This window comes from Streptopelia decaocto (genome assembly GCF_964273445.1).
Source record: "Streptopelia decaocto genome assembly, chromosome: 7".
NCBI classification, from domain to species: Eukaryota; Metazoa; Chordata; class Aves; order Columbiformes; family Columbidae; genus Streptopelia; species Streptopelia decaocto.
The window spans coordinates 5,335,522-5,356,512 of record NC_138661.1 but is presented as its reverse complement, the minus strand read 5'-3'; the positions used below and the strand labels follow the sequence as shown (position 1 = coordinate 5,356,512).

The window sequence follows — 20,991 nt, the reverse complement described above, 5'->3', positions numbered from 1 at the left end:
AGGGTGGTTTGGCTGGCTGGGTTTTTTGGTTTGTGGCTGTTTTGTTTTAAAAGTTCTGTGGACCCTACAGCGTGCGCCATTTCTCATCGTTCTGATTTACAAGCCGATCAGCATCGTGATCCTCTGCTAAACACATTCAGAACTAAAGTCAAAGTCCTAATTTTTCACAATTTTAGGGGATAAATGGTTGGTGATTGTATTAAAAAGCCAATAGAGCGTGATACCTGACAGCAAATAAGTAAATAAATAGATAACAGTCTAGTTTATGTCTGATTTTGAAAGCTCTACCTATTTAATTAAAACTAGTATAGTAGAGGAAGAAATCAAGCAAACCCTTCATAAACCAGATGACATATGCCATTTTTTCATCTCTAAAAGATAGATTATTATAAACACTGAGTATTAAGTAAAATACGCTAATAAAACACACTAAACTCTGCTTAAAACTAGCACAGGTAAGGAAATTATGAGAATTGAGAAGTGTGTGAAATATTCTGCTGTCCTCAATTACAACAAATACACTTAGAACCTCGGAAGTCACATCATTAGATATTCCCAAACAATATGAAGCAATTATAGACTCCAAAAACGTCAAGTGCCAACTTTATAAATTTATATTTCGCTTCCATGAACAAAACAACAGGGAAGAAAAAATAATTAATGCTGAATGATTAAGTCTTCCTAATCACCCCTCTGACCCAGAGACAACAGAAGCACGAGCAGCTTTCGGAGCGGGGCAGTCACGCTTTCAATCCTGTTCCCAGTTTCACACCTGAACGAAGACAAATCTACCCCAGGCCCCAAAACCAGCCCTCTGCCTACAAGCTTTTTTCAGCCCTTTATTTCCATTTTCTCTAGTTGAAAATACAAAAGTGGCTTGTTCTGCAGAAGGTGCTTGTCCTTTGCCATACAGGGAAAAAGTGCTAAGCCACTCCACATTTCCCAAAACTGAAACAGGTGGACTACAGGAAGGAAAACAAAAAAATAACCCCAAAGGCCCCTCTGAAACCCCTCTCCCACCACTAAAACGAAAGCCACTCTTTCCAAAACGATACTTTATCTTATACGAGATGCAGTTATCGCACAACCTCAGGAAAGGAAGGTGGAGAAGCAAAAGTTTTCAGGTCTCCTTCCTGAGCTGCATCAGGCCAAGGAATTGGCGTAACTGTTAAATAAAAGCGTAGAAAAGTGTCTGTGTTCAGCAGCCATGTGTGAGCGTCCTGCCTGGGGCAATGAAACGCACGGCAGAGAGTAAGAGTGTGTGACTCCTTCAAAGTAAGCAAGTCCAATGTGTCCCGTTTTACCCTGGTAATTTTCTTCCAGGACTGAAGTTTCTCTCCCTCTCACCCCTCAGGTTAAAAGAATGGACAGAGTCAGCATAGCCAACTCCTGAGAGTCTCACGTAAGTACATGTGAACACATATATACACACACCAATGACAAAACTTGACATTTCTATCAAGTCTGTGTGGTTGTCCCTACAGACACCACCTGCTCGGTACAGAAAACGCTTCTAGACAATTACAAGACAATTCTCAATAACAAAAATTAAGCGGTGGTACACACAAGGCAATATCATAGCTTTATCATTACTTAAAAAGACTTTGCCTTTATAAAATGATTAACACAAAAGTGGCGGTGTATTTCATTTTCTATCGTCATGGGGACTAGTAGGGACAGAAGTAGGACCAGGCAGGACAGAAACGGAAGACGCCAATATTTTTTGTCTTACAGAGTCATTTAATCACTTCAAGGATAAACCAAACTTTTCTTTGACCACGTAAAAGTTATTAGATAAGTAAGAAATTGCTCATTCCACAATTATTTACGTCACGGAAATGTGCAGCAGCGACTGCAACCGACAGCATTGCTGCACAACTTGGCGCAAGACAACATGTTTGCAGAAAAGGTGTGTAACAGAGCAGCATAAGAAGAAATATTTCCTTAGCTACACTAGTGATCCCTTTGTAAAGCATCAATGAAGAAAGAGAGCAGCATTTTTCATATGAAAACATCAATTATTTGAATTACTAAAGCGGTATCAAGTAAGAAGTCTCTGAAATTAATCAAAATGTATTTTGTAATTGTATTTAAACTTCTCTTCTAGAAATACTTGTTTGTAATTTATTAAAAGGGTAATCAGAAACACATATCGATAGCCTCAGCACCTTTAAAAACATACACCTTCCTTAAACTAAGCAGCCCTTGTGGCTTCCATCTCACTTTTAAGAAACTACTTCACAGAAAGTCCCATTCACATTACTGCCATCCTATGCATGACTTTTTAATGCTGATCCTAAAGGCTTTAAGAGAACGCCTTTTCAATGTACAGTATCATATATTAAGGATTTCATAAACATAAGCAGCAGGGCACTTTTTTTGGCCCTGTGATACTTTGATACTATGACAGGAGTCACGTCAGAAGAACTTAGCACACTTTTAGAATATGCTCTAAGCTGCAAATTCATTCCTCTTTTTAACCTCATCCAGAAGCAAGACTGCTTAACTCTGCTTTAAATGCCTAGTACTACAGACAAATTAAAAACTGTTAAATTGCTGCTGAATGACTTGCATCAATTACTTAGTTCTTCGTTAAATACATTATGGTTACAACTCCAAACTCTCCAACAGCAGAAATTCTAGAGGCTGTGTGCCATAAGAAAGCGTTTACCGAACACTATCAGCTGTGTTAAGAGGGAAGGAAACAGGAACGGAACACAGAGAGATATCTCCCCACACACATATAATACAGTCATCAAAAGCTGTGCTTATAATAACACAATATTTATTTTAGAAGAAGAACTTACAATCCTGTCCTTCCAAAGGAACAAAGTAGGAAAAAGCAGAAGCCCTTTAAGTGCTACCATTGCCTAATTTTCTAGCAGGCACATACATATTGGGGAATGAGGGCGACTTCAGTAAATACTTCTGCAAAGAGAATATGATACACACTAGCCAGCAACCTATATACTAGTATTTAAAAGTCAACATAAAAGAGCTGGAATGACAACGAAAATCAACCTTTCTGCCGGGCAGAGGCCTTTCTTCCAAATATGTTGCTCCATAATGAACACTGTCAGAAGGGAGAAAAGATGACTAAGCAGCACAACCTGGAGCAACAGTCTCTGTTATGCTTGTTCTAGCCCCAAGAATGGAGTTCAATATGCTCCACACAGAGCCTATTTAAATAGCCGAAATAAAATGGAAATTTTCAGAATTTCACTGTATCCCAACCTTGTCGATAATAATGGGAAAGAAACACAACTGATTTCTTTTTCCCTGCTTGTGGAAGCACAGGCAAGCCAAAGATGTGACAAAAATAAAACTTCCCAATGCGAATCAATGCAATACTTCCCAAAACTTTGGAAAAACAAACCTCAATTCGAAGTTGAGTACCTCAAAGATGCATTAAACAGCGCAACTTTCAACTCGCTACTGATGAGCAGGTATCTTCCATTCCTGGTCTGCAGCAGGTCTGTACATGCCATTAACAAAAACAATACTAACCCTGTCCTCACAAAAATTGTCTTGACATTGGTTCTCATTTATTTATATAAGAAATATTCACAAGTCCACTAATCAAAATAATTTTTAGGAACTGTGAAGAAGCTTGCCACAAAATACTGCAGATCCGTTTAACTACATCTTGTTTAGAAATATGCCTAAGATTAAAAATAAAACAAACAAACAGCAAACACACTAGCAGTAACATCCTCATAATAGTTAGGATATTACTTTACACAGAGCAATCAGTGTTAGCAGAACAAGGCAGTTCTGTAACAGACAAGTGAATAGGGAAAACAACCATCAAGGCCGCATCTGCTTGCTAACTTCAAATCCAACAAGTTCTGCTACTGCTGCTGCCCAAAGGAGGAGAGTTTCTACACTGCACAGCAAGTAACACATCTTTATCTCATTCCGCATCCCATTCAGAAACTTTTAAGTCTACCAAAGCAATGTAAGTACATACCGAGAACTAAAAACTGCTCCAGTGTCACTATGCACACTTAAATATTTTCACTATCTGCCTCACAAAGTAGTGATTTGGGAGCTATCAGAGATGCTACCCATGAATGTCTCGATGAACGTGTGCAAGTTTTGCAGATTTTTGTTTTTCAGCTGTGGCAACAACATAGAAAGAACCAAGAGTAAAGCAATACTTGTTGAATGACCTTGTACACAAGGACTGTACTAAGTACTGATTCATCGCTGTAGGAGGGTTTGAGAGCAAGATACTGCAGTGTACTGTGCTACTGGAGAGACTACAGAACTCAATTTAAAAACAAATCATTTTAAATGAGCTTTAGTTCCTGTACAGAATTGTATATGAAATATCACTGGCAACACAGAAGTGCGACCTTTGCGTCTATTCATAGAAAACTATCACCTCACAAAAACCTAGGGCCTGAAACTGCTTTTTCTGAGATGTTACAGTAATCTGACTATTGTTATGTATAAAGAGATTAGAGAAAAAATTCCACCTCCTTCCCTACAGTACCATTTGAACACATTTTTTTAACACTCAGTCCACGTTTTAACAAAGGTGGTTTTATAACCCAAGGCTCCATCTCGTTGGTCTGTAATAAGGTTCAGTTATATACTTTTTCACCATCACATCTGCTCCTCTACCTGCAATGTTGCCTAAAAACACCTAAGTACAAAATGTGGTGCTATTCTTTTTTCTTCTGGATTCTCCAGAAAGCAACCAACACACCTATTGCACAGTTTCTATGTGCCACAGGTACACTTAAACAATTATATTATATGGAAGGACTCCAGGCAAATACCGGGTTTCCTCAAAATCCACCCAAGCAATATTTCGAAGATGTAAAGAAATTTATGGTGGGTCAGGGTGGTAGAGAAGACCAGCAAAGTGGGGACAACTGGGCAGTTCCCCTGCTGCACTTGTGGTTTCAGATTCCTGGATGATACACACACTGCCAGGTGACGAAGTGATGCTTCTGGGATGCAGAACTCAACAGGATGTTGGGAGGAACTGGTCAAACCAGCCACACAAACGTGACTACTGCCTTGCGCGTACTACAAACCGTGTGCTGTTGAAGTTATAAAAAGACAAACGGACAAGCCCCTGGCACGGATGAAATCAAGTGACTGCGGTGGCACTGATGGCTTTTGTCACCCTTCATGCAGGAATAGGACATGTCAGGAGCTCACAGGGGTAGTGGAGCCAGAACCAAGTCAGCGTTTCCTGTTAGCACAGTATCTCCACACCGCATCAGAAGAGAAAAACTGTATTAAAATAGGAAAATGTGTCTATAAATAGCTCCTGTTAGCAACCTTGCTCCTGAAAGGCCCAGGACGTCAACTGTTGGTTCTTTTTCTGATAAACATTCTCAGCATTATGAACTGGAATTTCAAAAACCCATGCAACATGAGAGAGGACTAACCAAATACTCAAATACCTTTTGTTTCTGTCACCTGTGCTCCTAAACGCTGCACCCCAACGTGATGCAACTGGTGGCTGAGACTACACTTAATTTCCAAAACAACTCGAGCAGAGTACCCAGAACTTCCTTTGCACAATATGAGCGCTCAGGTATCCAACTTCTCTCAGCGTCCCCTGCAAACTGTCACAGCAACTCCATGGGGAGGATGTTACCACCAAGTGAGGAGCAGCACCAGCAGAGCTACGGGGCTCAGAGGTGTCTCAGAAAGTGGTGTCTGGCTTCCAGCACAGGCAAAGCTGGGCCGTGTGGATGCACAACGTCGTACGAGAGCCAAGAAGGAAAAACTCCGACGGCTTTGCAGACTCGTGTGACGGTGGGAAGAATGAGAAAATTAATGCTTTACTATTTATGTTAAAATATTCAGCCATTTCACGATAACTTTTAAAACTCCTCTTACACTGAAGTACTAGATGAAGCCTTAAAGCCATAATTCTCAAAAAAATAAAGATTCACGCTCCCTTTCACTCTAAAGACTATATAAAGCCCTAGTCTTGACATCAAGTTCTGCTAGAAACTACAAATGTCTCTCACTGTTTTGTTTTAGTTCTTTCCTCCCTGTTTCCTATTCACTTCAGGTGAAAAAATACTGAAACTTAACACGTTTTCTCTTTCTCTCTAGAAAAACTTTGCCATGATTTTGTCTAGTAAAACACAAGGCTCAATGTATTTAATATATTAGATACGGCTAGATTATATACACTAACAAGAGATCTAAGCACAGATTATTGACCTCAGTTTTGTCAAAAGAGAGATGACACTTTTGTTTTGATGGGGCAATAAGAAAAGGCCACTCTAACAGCAGCTCTTCAGATGCTTGCTCAATTGAACTACTGTTTCTTGCTTTCATATAGACATTATATTGCTTCTCATTCTGTATAGAAGTGATACCAAAGTGTTTCATTAAAGTACATATATGTAAGGATTTCTGTTTTCCCAAATTCTGGTAATGCCTGTAAGATTCCAGAGAATGTAAAAAAGGGAAAATACAACTATGCACTTTGTAAGGTGTGGTCTGGGTTTTGTTCTGGCTTTTTAAGCCATTTCAGACATTAATTCAGTATTACCTGAATCATTTTACAAGTTAACAGAGAATCAGCTGGATGGAACGCTAAGTAAGCCGTAATTCAAACACGGCTCAGCTGAAAGCAGATCTGATAGACCATTCTAATGCTCTGCAATTATCACCTCACAACATCTTCGGCACTTCAGAAGTATCAACGCAGCACTTGAAAAATTTGTAAATTAAGTTCAACATCCAACTGAGCCATGTGTTATCCAAAGAACTTCAACTGCTATTACTGTCATCCCACTTTAGATGCAATTGAGCAGATGGGAGAGCTGACTTGTGCAATGGCATTTTCCAGACGTGGTTAAACTTTTGCTCCGAAGAGCTTTTGTTTCTTCACCTGCTTACACTGAAAAGCTGAATTTCAAAGGTAATTTCAAAAATATCGCCAAATCACAGCTGAATATTTCAATATGACTACAGAAACATTATTTTTACGTATAAATAGGTGAAAAAGTGATTCCATGGTAGCTACAATAAAAATAAATCCTTATTTATTTTGGGTACATCAACACCACTAATAGACAGGAGATACTGTTACAATAGACTAACTGGTCATCATCGTGGCTTTTTGTTATGTTGGTGGCAAAGCAGCCTACTAGAACAAATTCAACATAGCGCTTCGACTGGTTCACCTTATTGAACAAAGCAAAGTTGTTCCAACTTTGTTTCTTCTTTAGGGATCTATCTGAAACAGAGAACCTGATTTGCAACAGCGAACATCATCACTACTCAGTAGATACGCATATGGTTTGTTTTGGTGAATTTTTTTAGATTTTTGTAGTTAATACTTTGAAAACATTTATCTGTATATATTACTCAGTCTACTTTTAGATCACTGAGAACAAGATGTTACTAAAACAGAAAATAAATTGTACAGGGAAAGCATAGAACTACCAAAACACAGGCCTTCCCTTGTGCTTTCCACCTCAAGCTTGACCATGTTCAGGAAGACATTCTAGAAACCTGACAGTTGTTTAATCCACTTCCCTCTCAACTATTCAGCTTTGACTGAATCGGTCAATAAGATCACCAAGTAGTACAGCCGACCATCAATTAAAAAGGAACCAATTCAACTCTTTGCTTCACAGCAACATAAACAGACAGCTACTATCCACTCAAAACTTTCTACAAAGATAGAATGGACGCAACAGGCAAAATATAAGGCTTATTTTTAACACCTCTGTTTCTGTACTCAACCTGGAGCATTTCCCCAGTTTTAAAAGAACCATCTTTTAAGACACAAGCTTCATGATCTGCTTACTTTAGTCAATGTCACCTGTGCTTTCAACACCAATTAACACACCACCACATACAACTCACAGAATTGTTAATAAGAACTAAAGACAATTCCAATGTCTTATAATTGTATTTTCATAGTCATTATATCTACTCTACATGCCACTCTACAGTACTGCACGTTAACCTCCTATAAGATTATCTAATCCCACACACTCCTCCAGCTCCAATTTTTTTTACAAAATCCTAGCAGTCTTTATACATTTGCACATGGAAAACATATGAGTTTATTTTCCCTATTCCACCTGTCAAAAAACATTTGGGGGGAAAGAAAATTACAATAACAAATTAATCCCCGATTCAAGTTTCTGAGGAACTGCACTTTAATAAATATATGAAGTAAAAATCACAGCATGCATGATTTATTTTTTCCATTATTGGGGAGAGTTCGACAACCTGTTAAATCTAAATAACAATACACTAATGAAGGGTAGAGCATGTGTTCACCATTAAAATTACCTGCTCATCAAATGGAAGTGTATTGCTCAAAAAGAAACAGAGAAAAAGGACAAAACTCACCCCCGAAACAGGGGATTTAAAGTTCACCTGTCAAACGTAAGAAGACAAATATGTTCATCAAGTAATAGGTTAAAGTGGTTTTTAGTCACTGTAGGGTTGGTTTACTGATGTAAACCTTCTGGTCCAAATTCAAACAGAATTAGCTAAAAATGCTACTTATAAGGAAGAGTTTTAAAACGGAAAGGCCAGTTCATAAGCCATGAAATTATTAGTGCAAGACTGTTTCTCATCTCTTCTGTATCACAACAGTGAACCTCTAAGTCAATAGAAAGCAAAGTTGAAGGTCCAGTGCTCTTCATTCAATAGATCACATCATAGTACTAAATCAAGGAGATTTTGAGTCTTCTGCACTCCAAAACGATCCTGCCCTTCCTCCCCGACCTGACATAAACCACAATATTACAGCTAAATCTATCACTTTACAGCAAGGTTATAATCCTGAAGAAAATGTAAAGAGCAGTGAGCTTTGCCAACTGGTAAGTCGACTGTCATATTTTAAGGACACAATAACAACAATAATAATAAGGGATAAATCCTTCCAAATTATCTGTAGCGAGAGCCTTATCCTGATCCCACCAAAGATGACATAATCTCACGTACTGCAATGGAAGTGTTGTATTACTGAAAATATCTTATTTATATCTTAAAAAAAAGTTAACGAATCAAAATAATTGAGACTTTATGTATTAGAGGACTGCACAAGAGAGCATGGAGGAATATGAAGTAAAGCCGAATACATTCAGTATACAAGGCAGCTAGTAAGAAACAATTTAAATGTACAAGTGCTAATCTCAAAAGCAATGCTGAAGAGTAGCATGTACAGGACAATTAAGAGGAGCACGTTCCCTCCATGCTACTATTGGTGAATGTAACGCTCCACTGCTGTAAGAAAGTTGTGCAAAAAGGATGGGCGCTTGTAAAGCTCTACCATTCAAATACCGTGGGTTTTTATCCAGTATTACTTGAATGTTGCTGAGTTTTGTAATTCTGCTGTTAAGGCTGTTTCAGAAAAATCTGGAGATCAGAAGCAGCATTTCTAATTATTCAAAATAAATTAACGTATCGTGCAATTAATTCTTGTTCAACCTTGAAATTTTGCTGACCCTACATTCTGAGGTCTCTATTTCAATAACCGAAAAGCAAATGAGCCTCTAATATGAAAAGCAAAGTATTTCTATTTCACTTTAGATATAACTATTTGAAAATTATTTTAAAGCAAACATTGTAAGTGAATGTCCACCTTTTATTTTTAAGGTGTGACGGGCCAATTATTTTCTTAAAAAAAATAAATCCTTTTTTTATATTATCTCATACAAAACATGACCCTCAACTCTACACAAAACAGAGGAATGATTTCAGAATAGAGCCGTACAACTGATTTTTTTCTTGTGTACAAGATTACACACAGGGAAAGAAGGTTTGCATTTCAGTCATTCATTATGTGCCATAGGTTTTCAGCTACAAGTGCAATTACGAGGTTTACGTCTTAAAATGGGCACAAATTATTCTGAATTCCAGTGAGCAAAACTGACAGCAGTGAACATACGTTGTGCCAAATAAAACTTGATTGTTCAGCCCTGCAATTCCCTTTGCAACAGTCCTCCTGAACATCAAATAATTATTAGCCTATTTTAAATGGAAAAGGAAACAATACCTGGAAGACTTTAAAAAGTCCCCTCCAAAAATCTATCTCAGATCTTAAAACATGGGATATAATTTGTTACATTATTATCTATAATTAGAAATATATTGTTCAAAGATTAGAGACTGTACATGACATGTGGCTACTCACCTACAGTATACCAACTAGCATCTGTCAACTTGCTGATAACAGCTTCTTGAAAGGATCCATCGGGCATTTTGGTTTCAACCATTGCACCAACCTGCAAAAGGAATATCTCAAGGTTACAGGCAGTCCCAAACTCACATAAAGGAGAAGACGACATGCAGACATTAATTCTTTCAGCAAGCTGCTTTTATTTTTAAAAACTCATTTTAGCTGAATGATAGTTCGCAAAATTTAGTTACTTAGCCGCTAGGAACAAAAGTCCTTAAGCATGAAGGCCGAACTGCGAGTAGACAGTAAAGCAGTAAGAAACTCAGAATATCTAATTTAAGAGTGATTTGCATCATCACAAGAAATAACAGAAGGCTAACTGGGAATAAATATTCAAATATTCAATCAAAGCAATTATTGCTTTACTACCGATGTGTATGGAATGACTACTATTTCTTATACTTTAAACACTCTTATACTGTCAGCTAGATCAGAATTTCAGTAGCAGCCAACAACGTGCACTGGTGTTCTTGCAGCAGTTACAGTGGAAAGTCAAATACAAAAAAACCCTATAAACCCCAAAGACCTCTATTTACAATCAATGTTTTATTATGCAGCTATGTATTTTAGCAGCCAACTGGTATGTATCATAAGAATACAAATCAATACATATTTTTATATAAAATACATCAACTGTTTTAACCAAGTTTTCCATTACTTATAAGAAGTTTCAACATCTCATTATGTATAAGAAGCTTTGCATCTTAAAGGAAGATAGAAAAATCGCTGTGTGTGCAAAACTGTTTGCATATACTACATGGAGAAGCATAAATAGCTTCTAAAAGCTACAAGAGTTAAGACTAGCTCAGCAGAACTGATCTGATCTAAAGCAACGAGCAACCTCCTGTTGATTTAAATTCTGTTGAACACATACTCACCTAAATATGACCAAAATTTAGAATTTTGCAAATCAATTATGTGATTAGAAAAAAAAGCATGCAATATACATACTCTTAGAGGTCCTTTGACTTGGTCATCTTGTACTAACTGAGTTGAGTTATCCCCTTTCAGGACCACCTGAAAGATATTCATAAACTTTATCATACATATCTTCTTATTAATAGCATACAAAAAGCATATGAAACTGTATTTATAATAATGCTCGTAATCTGGAAAATAAGATGCTCATTCAATCAAATGGATGCAAACATTATTGAAAACAAAGCGTTTGGCGTGGATGGTTTTACTGACGGGAAGCCCCAAGTATCACACTTAATATTTAATCTGAAATGTCATAATTAAAGAACGGGGCAAATCAAGCATCAGCCATTCCAAGGCAAAGAAAAATACGTTTTGATGCAAGTTTGGATATTGATGCAATCCAGGGCATACCTGGAATTAGGCTTCCAGACCAGCAGATTAAACAGGCTTTTTCTCTCCCTCTATTTAGCACTTTATTAACACCACATTGAGTACTAAACTACAACCAAATCAAAAGCTCCCTTCATTAAATATGTCTTGAAAAATTAACAAACTGACCGCAATACCACCATTTCTGCTAACTGGATCAAGTTTTTACGGTAAAGATGTGAACCACTGCAAGTGTAACGAAAATAAGTAAACCCTGCTTCTCCCTCTAAAATCCTTTTTGCGAAGGGAACACTGATGAGATGGACTGAATGTAAGCCGCTGCAATTTCAGTCCCAAGTTTGCAGAGATTCAGTTTAGAAACATAAAAGATGAATATTTAGATGTCAACACCATCAACTGTTTTACTGTCATTTCTTATAGCAAAAACACCTGTAGTGTTTTAATAAAAAAGACCAAAATTCCTATTTATTTTGGGGAATATAAAGCTCCAGGAGCTTCCTTTCCACCTATAAAGACATCCAGTTTTCCAGCTCCCCCAGCCATAGTCTACACATAGCCATATTTACAAATACAACACTAGTGGCATGTTAAAATACAGCTGGTATGAACCCCCATTCAGGTTAATAATGCAGTTCATGCAATTTTTATTTAAGATTTTATATTGGTATTGAGATGAATACAGGTTGTCCTGCTGCTCAGGAAAAGACACCTGGACTTTTCGGACTCTTTGCACTCTTGGCAAGCACGCCAGGGTGTGCCTAACGCTCTTAATTACAATATCAGGCTCAGCTTGTTAAAACTTCAATTGTTATACTATAACTGAGATACAGTGACAGGAATTTCCACCAAGTACACGGCGGTCTCATATACTTCCAAATCTTATCCTGGAGCAATAAAGCATAATATTCTTAAGAGAAAAAGAAACTCACACCTATTAACAGACTAAATACTCTATCAGACCAAACATACGGATACAAAATCAAGGATGTCAGATGAGAAAGGGCAGCATGCTGCTTCCTACAGAGCTTCTCATTAACACACATTTCAAAGAACATCACAAATTTCTACAAGTACTCATTAGGAACAGGGGAAAAGACTCCAAGATCTGAATTGTTCTTTTTTTCTAATCATGAAAAGCACTCTGAGAAAGTGATATGATCTCTATATGTAACTGAAGAGGCTTGTTCTACTTGATCTAAGCATTAAAGCACACAAAAACTTAGATGCGTAGCTATAAAAAGCAGCTTTCATCTCTGTTTGTTAGGGGTTTTTGGGTCACTAATGCCTTATTTACATATCTTGGACAGCAGACAAGAAAGAAGGAAGTGGGAAGATTTTGACAAAACACAGCAGAAGAACAATTTCTATATTTACTTTGAATCCTTAACTTTTATTTAACTACATTTTATTCTTTTTTTTCCCCTTATAGCAGCATTTACAACAGCTCTACAACACCAAAATAAAGACTTTCTTTTTTGGTTGTTTTGGCGTAAGACCTGTAAATGTGAATTACTACTATGTGCCAGTACTACATGTGTGTAGAAACTCAGCTACGGCCACAGCACGTTGGTTTAGAAGCAGCAGCAAGATGCTCAAACTTAACAAAAGTTATTCGGTCTAAGAAACTAATTATTGCCACGTTTTTTTGATCTTCTGTTGATTTTTTTTTTGGCTCTACCTCTTAAGTTTCAAGCTAAAAACCTGAGAATGTCAGCTGGGATGAGATGGAACTTTTGCTTCTGAAGAGGTTGCTCTTATTCCTCATTACTCATGTAAAGCCATAATCCTCTATTTGTGACATGAAAACTGATTGCTATGAAACTGATGCATTCACAAACGGAAGACAACCACGATCAGGAAAGAAGTAGCAAGAATAGGTAATTGGAAAATTCATTCTTGTTCCAGCATCCTCCTCAAGAACGAAAGAACAAGACTCCCCCAAAAAGAGCAAAACAAGGAAACAAATTCCCCCCAAATCCAACACCAAATTACGAAAAACAGCACTCAAGTGTTCTTTAAAATTCATACAGTGATGAACATTTCCTAATCTTCAAGACTAGTCCTTTCAACACAATCCTTTAATAAAATCAGCAACAACCGCAGCACTACCTTGACTTTCACAAGCCTCTTCACTGTCTTAATCTTTGCCTCGCAGAAGGCACCACGGTACTTGGCACTGACATCAGTTCCCACTGTCAGGTAGGCAGGCTCATCTGCTGCCTGGTAAGAAACAAAAAAAATAAGAATAAAGTTTAGTTCTTATTTATTTTTATAGCTACATCATTATTTATTTAATTTTGCATCTTAACTTTTAAAGCTATTGACTTTTAACTGATAAACAACGTACACGGAATTGCATTCACACTGTTCTTTAAAAGAAAACACAAAACCAAAACAACAAACAAGTTACAGGAAGTTTTGTTATATTGGTGATGTTGCCCCCTCCCCCATTTTTTTCAGCATAATTACTCTCCCAGAAATATCTTTCGGGGTGTTAAAGTGATATTTAGAACATCTCCTTATAAAAAAGGGAATAACATATAGCAGTGACCATCAATTCAAGTCATTCCTATGTAGCATACAGAAGCTGCAAAATGGCAATAAAATAATCATTCTACTTTTTTCAGCTATAAGCAACTCAATGACACGAGTTATTTAAAACATTCAAGACTCTCATCGCAATACTTACAATTAAGTCTATAACGTTCTACATAAGGGATTTTTTTTCCTGCTGACTAAAAGGAGACCTCTAGAGAAATCTGTTGTAATCTTTCAAGCAGCTGTTAACTAGTACTTTTCTTTCCCAAAATGCCCTTATCAAAGCTTAATTGCTTATGTATTTTAAGAGAGAGAAATACTTTTCATCATGTTTTCCTTAATCTGAACGTTATTACCGAACATTTCACTTTACTGTGCTTGTAGCAACTGATGAACAAGGAAAACATTACTACGTTGAAAACGTCTATCAAGACAGGAAATCGGCACGGAGTATTAAATAACTGTTTTCCTGTGGGTCTTTTTTTAAATTGTTATTATTTCTTCAACTGAAGGCAAAAAAAAAAAAAGTTTTTCTCTCTTTTGTGAATTATACTGCAATTGTTAAGCCTTTGTACTGAAAAAAAAAAACCCGGCAGCAGCTAAGGCGGGACAAAAGCTGTGGTTTTGCAAACTTGCAATAGCAGCTGCCGATACAGGAAGCATTTAAAGACAGTGGCCCAAAGGACAACAACTCGGAGACGGTTGTGAATTTTCAGACTTAGAAGAGCTTCGCTCACCCACACCTGAGCTGGAGAGCAGAAACAGGATCTGCAGCGTGCACCGAAACCCGGGCCAGCGTTATCCTACTGTTGCTCAGCCCAGACGTGCGATTAAAAATGAAAACGCCAGAGCAGCTACCGAGGCGGGGGCGGGGGGGTGTATGAAGGAGCCGCTCCCCGCTCCGGGGTTACCCTACCTTCATCTTTAGAGGTTATTTGAGGGATTCCAGCTCCGAGACTTCTCCTCCCCGCCAGCACACGGGAAAACGCTGCAAAAGAAGTGGGGGGAGCACTGAAGGTTCGGCCCCTCCAGCGCGGGGGTGTGAGGGGAGCCCAGCGCGGGCGGGCGGGACCCGCCGCTCGTCCCAGCCCCGCCGGGGCCGCGGAGGGAGCGGAGCCGCCGCCTCCCGCCGCTTCCCGCCCGGCGGCCCCTCGGTGTGTCACGTCGCCATTGCTCCCGCTCCTCGCCTCGGGGCGGAGGGGCCGGGAGGCGCGTTCTCGAGCCCGTGAGGGGGAGAACCCCCCGCTCCCCGCACGGGCAGCTCCTCGCCCGGGGGGGATCGGCGGGAGCCGCCGCCGCCTTCCCCGCCCCTCCCCGGCCCTCGCAACTTTCTGCGGCCCGCGGAGGGACGCGCCGCCGAGCCCCTCCTCCCCGCCGGCCGGGCGGACTTCTGGCTCCCGTCCCCCCGCCTCCCGCAGCCCGGCAGCCCCGGCCGGGGCAGGGGGAGGCGGAGCGGGGCCGGGCCGGCGCTGCGCGGCGCAGGGGGCTGAGGGTGGCGGGCGGCCAAGCGCCGGGGCAGCCCCGGGGACAGAGGGGACTGCGGGGAGGAGTTCGGCGGGGAAGGGAGTTCCCGTCCGCGCTCCCTCAGAGGGTGGATGGGCACGCTGCTCCAAGGGGGGGTGGGGAAAGGGGGAGCTCCCGGCGCCGCTCCGCGCCCTCCTCCCCCGGGACGAGCGGCGGAGTTGCGGCTGCCGAGGCGCCCGCCGCCCTCGCCGCCTCCTACCTGGAAACTCGTCGCGAAGTGGGCAGCTCCGCGCCGCCCGGCCCGGCCCCGCCGCGCTCCCCGCGCCGCGGCCCCTCCGAGACGACGACAGCCCCGCGAGCGGCGGCGGCTGCTGAGCGCGGCCCCGCTCCACCCCCTCCAGCCCGGACTCGCACCGAATCACCAGCCCAATAACAAGCTGTTGAGCAGAATCTGTCCTGCTTGAACTCCCATTGGCCCCCTCCTGACGCCCCGGGGGCTCTGCCCCGCCCGGATTGGGCGCCGCGGACAGCACCCCCATTGGTCACAGGGAAGCTGGCAGAGGGCATTGGCCAGACGTCGACGCAGGTAGAGCCACGGAGACTTTTGATTGGCGCTCCCCTGGAGCGCAAGCCGATTGGTGGAGGTTGAAGTGAAGTCAGCGTCTCCCGCGGCTGATTGGTAAGAGCTGGATCCGGATGTAGCTCCGTGCGCGGCGATTGGTCGAGACCGAGGGACCGGAAGAACAACGGCGGGGTGTGATTGGTGCGGGCCGTCTCTTGGAGACGCGGTGGGGCGGGGACGAGCGGGAGGGAGAGGGGCGGCGGGAGGCGGGGACGGCGTCCTGCGGCGGCGGCGGCCCGGGGCACGCGGCGCGCATGCGCGGCCGTCAGCCTCCCGGCGCCATTTTGTGTGCGGCTCTTTCCCATTTTAGGCCGCGGGAGGGAGGCGGCGGGAGCGATTGGCGTCTCTCCCGCGGGGGGAGCCGGGGCCTCGGCGGAGAGCTCCGAAGAGGCCGCGCCTCGTTCTTTTCACCACGGCCCCAACCCCACGTTGGATCGCGGCGGCCGCGTCGCCCTGTCTCCCGCTCGGCGGCGATGGCGCAGGAGCGGGCCCGGCCGGACCCGGAAGTGAAGCGGCGGCGCCTCCTCTGGCGGCGGAAACGCCCGCGGAGGAGCCGGCGGCCGAGCGGCCCGGGAGGCGCGGACCCGGCGGGCTCTCCCGCCGCTCTCCTCGCCCGGCGCTGCCGAGCGCCCCAGCAGAGACGCCGCCGGGGCCGCAGGTAGGGGCTGCAGGCGCCGCCCGTGCCGCGTTCCCCTCAGCCGGCGCGGGCGGGCGGCGGGCGGTTGCGCTTCCCTCAGGGGAGGGCGTCGCTCTGTCGCCGTTAATCATCCCCTGCTGCCCGTGACGCGCTCGGGGTGAAGCGCGGGGATGGGGACGTGACCGCCTCTTGCCGCCCGGTCGCTTCTGCACACGATGCTGGCGGCTGAGTCACCTCTGCATAGGGAGGATGCAGCAAAGAAGGGGAAGAGCAGCGGTGACGGGACTGAGCGCTTCTCGGGGTGCGTAGGGGGAATGTAGCGCTGTCCGGTCCTTCTGTACCGCGGACGCTCTGAAGGAGCAGCCGGACATGAGGAATCTGAGGAGAGATCTTTGCTGGGAGGTGCCAGAGCCTGGCCCAGGCTGCCCAGGGAGGTTGTGGAGTCTCCTTTCCTGAGACATTCAAACCCACCTGGACACGACCCTGTGTGATCTGCTCTGGTGACCCTGTTTAGCAGGTGGGTTGGACTGGCTGATCTCCAGAGGTCCCTTCAACCCCAGCCACCCTGTGATTCTGTGATGTGGCAGGGTGCACTGAGAGAATTTGGTCATGGGCGCTACTAAATAGGAGCTACTAACTGAAACCTGTATTAAAATTACATATATATATTTTTAACATTAATGTAGATTCCATGTTAGTGCTTGCTTGGAGGTGGCTTTTGTGTTGTGTTCTTTTGTTTTTATTAAATCTAATGTTTTGGAAAGCAGTAGGCAAAAGGACGGCTCTCTAGGGAGCTTATTGAGGAAGAGTGAATAGTGTAGATAAGCCCTGCAGGTGTAGTGAGGTGTAATGCACATGTGGTATGTTTAGTATTAACTACAGGAGATGTCTGACATGGGGGAGAGTAGCTCTAGAGTTCTGGTGTTTGGATCTGGATTATAAACATAAAGAGGCTTGAACATGTAGAAAAGTGAGGTATTTCTTTTAGTGCTGAGGGAAGTTTGATGCTGTGCTGTAGTTCCACTTTATGCAGTGGATAAACTGAAAATTATTGTTTAGAATATCTTGACTCTAACCTAAATATTAACAAAAATTCAGAAATTCACTTTGAATGCGAACTTTTCATCTAACTATGGAATGTATTGGTTGAATCATGATTTAAATTGTGAGCTATTTTTGAGGCACAAATTGTATCTCTGTACTAAGTATAGAACCATTTAATAAATAACAGTTTGTGACAAAACTAACTAGTCTTGTTTCTGATTTCTAGCAGGAAAATTCCATCCCCCTGGATGTATCTGTTGCAGCCGGTGTGCTTAGGAAGTTCATGGCACTTCACCCATCTAGCTATTGTGAGGAAAAGGACTTTATTTCTGTACAGCCTGTCAGCAGGAGAGGTGACTTGTTCTTTTATGGTATTTAAAGCACCTAAGAATGCCCAGCAAGGCATCTCAACAAAGAGCACAAACATTCTCACACATCTTGAGGATGATGTCTAGCGTAATGGAATGGAAAAGCTGTGCTTTTGGCAAGCCAGGGAAAGGGTCTAATTTTGGTTTAAAAGAACTTTTTGTTGGAACGTGAACTTCAGGACTCATTATGCCACGAGTTTCAGATTTTTATATCCTAAATGTATGTCCAACCAAAACAACTTTATGATTCTGTGTCAGTGTTAATTAGCCCTGAGACTTAAAGACAGCTTGGCTGTACTGGATCCTCGCAGCTGTGCCCCTTCCCCAGCCCTTATAGGGAGGCAGTTGACACGAGTGGAAGAAATGAGCAGCGGACTTTTCTGTTGTGAGCTGCTTTATCATGAGTCGCTCTGGTAACTTTACAAAGTTAACACCTAAAGTGTTCTAAAAAGCTCTGGAATGAGATTATCACAATGAGTCCTTTTAGTATCTAATCTCTCTTACATGCTGCAAGGTAGAGAAATTTTTAACATCACTGTTCAAAGCAGCAGGACTTGTATTATGTGTACTTTGTTAGTAGAAAAGGTCTTGTAGATGTGGTATGGGAGATTCACCCGGGGATATGCATTTTGGTCTTAGTTGGTGCAAATCAGCACCAGGCTGCTTAATTTAAAAAGTTAACACAAAAGCTTCAAGCCACCATAAGCATGGTACTGGTCTTTGGTCATACGTAATTCTAGAGCTTAGGCAATGGATGTAAATAAATTAGAAAAAATGTGTACTTCAAAATGTCTCTGTATTAGTTGTAGAATATACAGAAATTTTGCCTAAAGTCTTCTATATATGTGGCATTTGATAGGAAAAGGCAAGTATAGGAATGTCTGTATCTTACAGTATTCTTAGTAAGAATAGCAGAATAAATAGCAGCTAAATAAAACTGTTGACTGTATCATGTGGCTTCCTTGAGGAGACAGAATAATGAGAAGAGAGATTTCTGGGATAAGTAAGATGTTTTAATTCTGTTCAGTAGTCACATACTGCTTTTGACCTATTCCATTTATAGAGTAAATAAAAGAATTGGGGAATAAACATACCACCACAGCCAAAATATTCTAGAAACATTAAAAACACTGATTCTTGTTCTAACATTGAACTGCTTTCTATGTCGTGAAATACTGTGCTGCTTTATGTCAGACTTCGCAGGTGTTCAGGAGACTTTTAGCTGCTTTTATTTTTGTCTCAAGTGTGTAGTTCTCTTTTTTTTTTAAGTGCTCTTCCTCTTGGTGTTTCTATTCTGTAAGTAAATAGGCAACATTTTTCCAGTGGTGGTTGAGCAAACGTCTGCCCGCAGTTGAGAACCTCTGTCTGTGTGGAACTGCTGTATTTCTGCACAAATGAAGGTCAGGTGTATGTTTCCCACAAAGCTTTATCATCTAAGTGATTGCAAACTGCTCAGGACAAGAAACTGTGAGGTATTTGGTGTGCAGGTCTAAAGGAAAAGAAACCCAACCAATGCAAAGTTGACAACAGAAAAGCTCAGTCATTAATACCTGGATTATAAAAATGGAAGGTCAAACCTTTCCTTGTCTTGGAGAAAATTCTGCTTTATTGTTAACTATCAGCAGTAAGTTCCTTCGTATTTATTATCATCTGTGGGAGAGAGAAAACAAACAAAAAACCCCCCACCTGTTAGTGCTAAATGCTCACCTATAGTTTCACAGCTCTGGAACATTCCTGTCCCCATATTCAGAAAAAATATTTAGTTATTCAGACAGAACTGTGCATGCTGTTTTTCATCATTTCCATGTGAATATTGCTGCTGGAGAAGACGCAAAGTTTAGCAACCCATCGGATGCCTGAATTAGTGCATTACATCCACTGAAGTTTAGTAGTGGTTCCTTGGGTCTGCCATGGGTATGTTTTGCAGCAGTGCAGTGTCTGTGTGGATAATCATGAAAATATTTATGACATAGACTATTCTGTGTTAAATATATTTGTGTGAGAAAAATCTCAGAATTGGGTTTCCTGTCAGCTCTGCAGCTAACAACAATACTCACTTTGTAGTTGCTTTTTCCAGTGACACGAGTAAAACGCTGTTACGTTCTCAGCTTGTCAGAGCAGTTCTTGTTAGCAGCTTCAGAGATCTCCAGGGAGAAGTAGTCCCATTTTTACTGAATAAACTGTGTCCAGACTTTGTTGTGCTTTGTGGCTGCAGATCTTAACTACAATCCTGTGTTTTATAAAATGTGTGCAGAAATCGGTGACGCGTTAACTGATGTGTGTTATTAGCAGCCTAGCAGCAAGAGAAGAGGTTTAAGTTCTCAGCCAGTGTAACTGCTGCTTTCATCCCAGCCCGTTAGAGGTGTGGGGGCGTTTTGGCGTGTATCATGCAATCTTTACATTCCAAACGTTAAAATGTTCCTTTTTTAAAGACTGATTTGGTAATCTTGTGTTGGGACAGAGTAAGAGCTGTGTTGTAAGAGGCTATTTTTACTCTTTCCGGTACATAATTTTCTCTTACGATAGCTAACATATTTCTGTCAAATGTTAACGTTACTAATTTAGCAACTATGGAAGAAGAGCGCTCATTGCTAGGGTTTACTTAAGATTGGATTCTAAAGCCAGTTTTTTCATGTGTTGTCATGTGCTGTTAAATTATCTGAGTATAGATGTTTAATTTCTGTTGCCTAGCAAAGGGATGCAAGAGATGGAATTGATTACAGATCCACTTCCTGTACTATTTCTACGGGCTACAAGTTCACAGTCGTGACAAGAGCGAGGCTGTTACAGCTACGCTGGGGAAGTCGTGCAGTGTTGT

General features: G+C 41.8%; 1 protein-coding gene across 4 annotated transcripts in view; it reads right to left on the bottom strand.

Annotated features, from left to right (window-relative positions):
- ARID4A (AT-rich interaction domain 4A) overlaps positions 1-15,923 on the bottom strand; it is a 52,067-nt gene extending 36,144 nt beyond the window's left edge. For 3 of the 4 annotated variants that reach the window (XM_082058151.1, XM_082058152.1, XM_082058154.1), the window contains exons 1-5: positions 15,762-15,922; positions 14,955-15,026; positions 13,610-13,720; positions 11,141-11,206; positions 10,145-10,235 (exon numbers count right to left, since the gene is read on the bottom strand). In XM_082058151.1, the coding sequence (XP_081914277.1) occupies positions 10,145-10,235; positions 11,141-11,206; positions 13,610-13,720; positions 14,955-14,960 (274 nt within the window). In that variant the 5' untranslated portion in view covers positions 14,961-15,026; positions 15,762-15,922. Of the gene's footprint in view, positions 1-10,144; positions 10,236-11,140; positions 11,207-13,609; positions 13,721-14,954; positions 15,027-15,761 lie in introns of all 4 variants that reach the window. The other variant, XM_082058153.1, reaches the window with a different exon arrangement.
- Between the last annotated feature and the right edge of the window lie 5,068 nt (positions 15,924-20,991).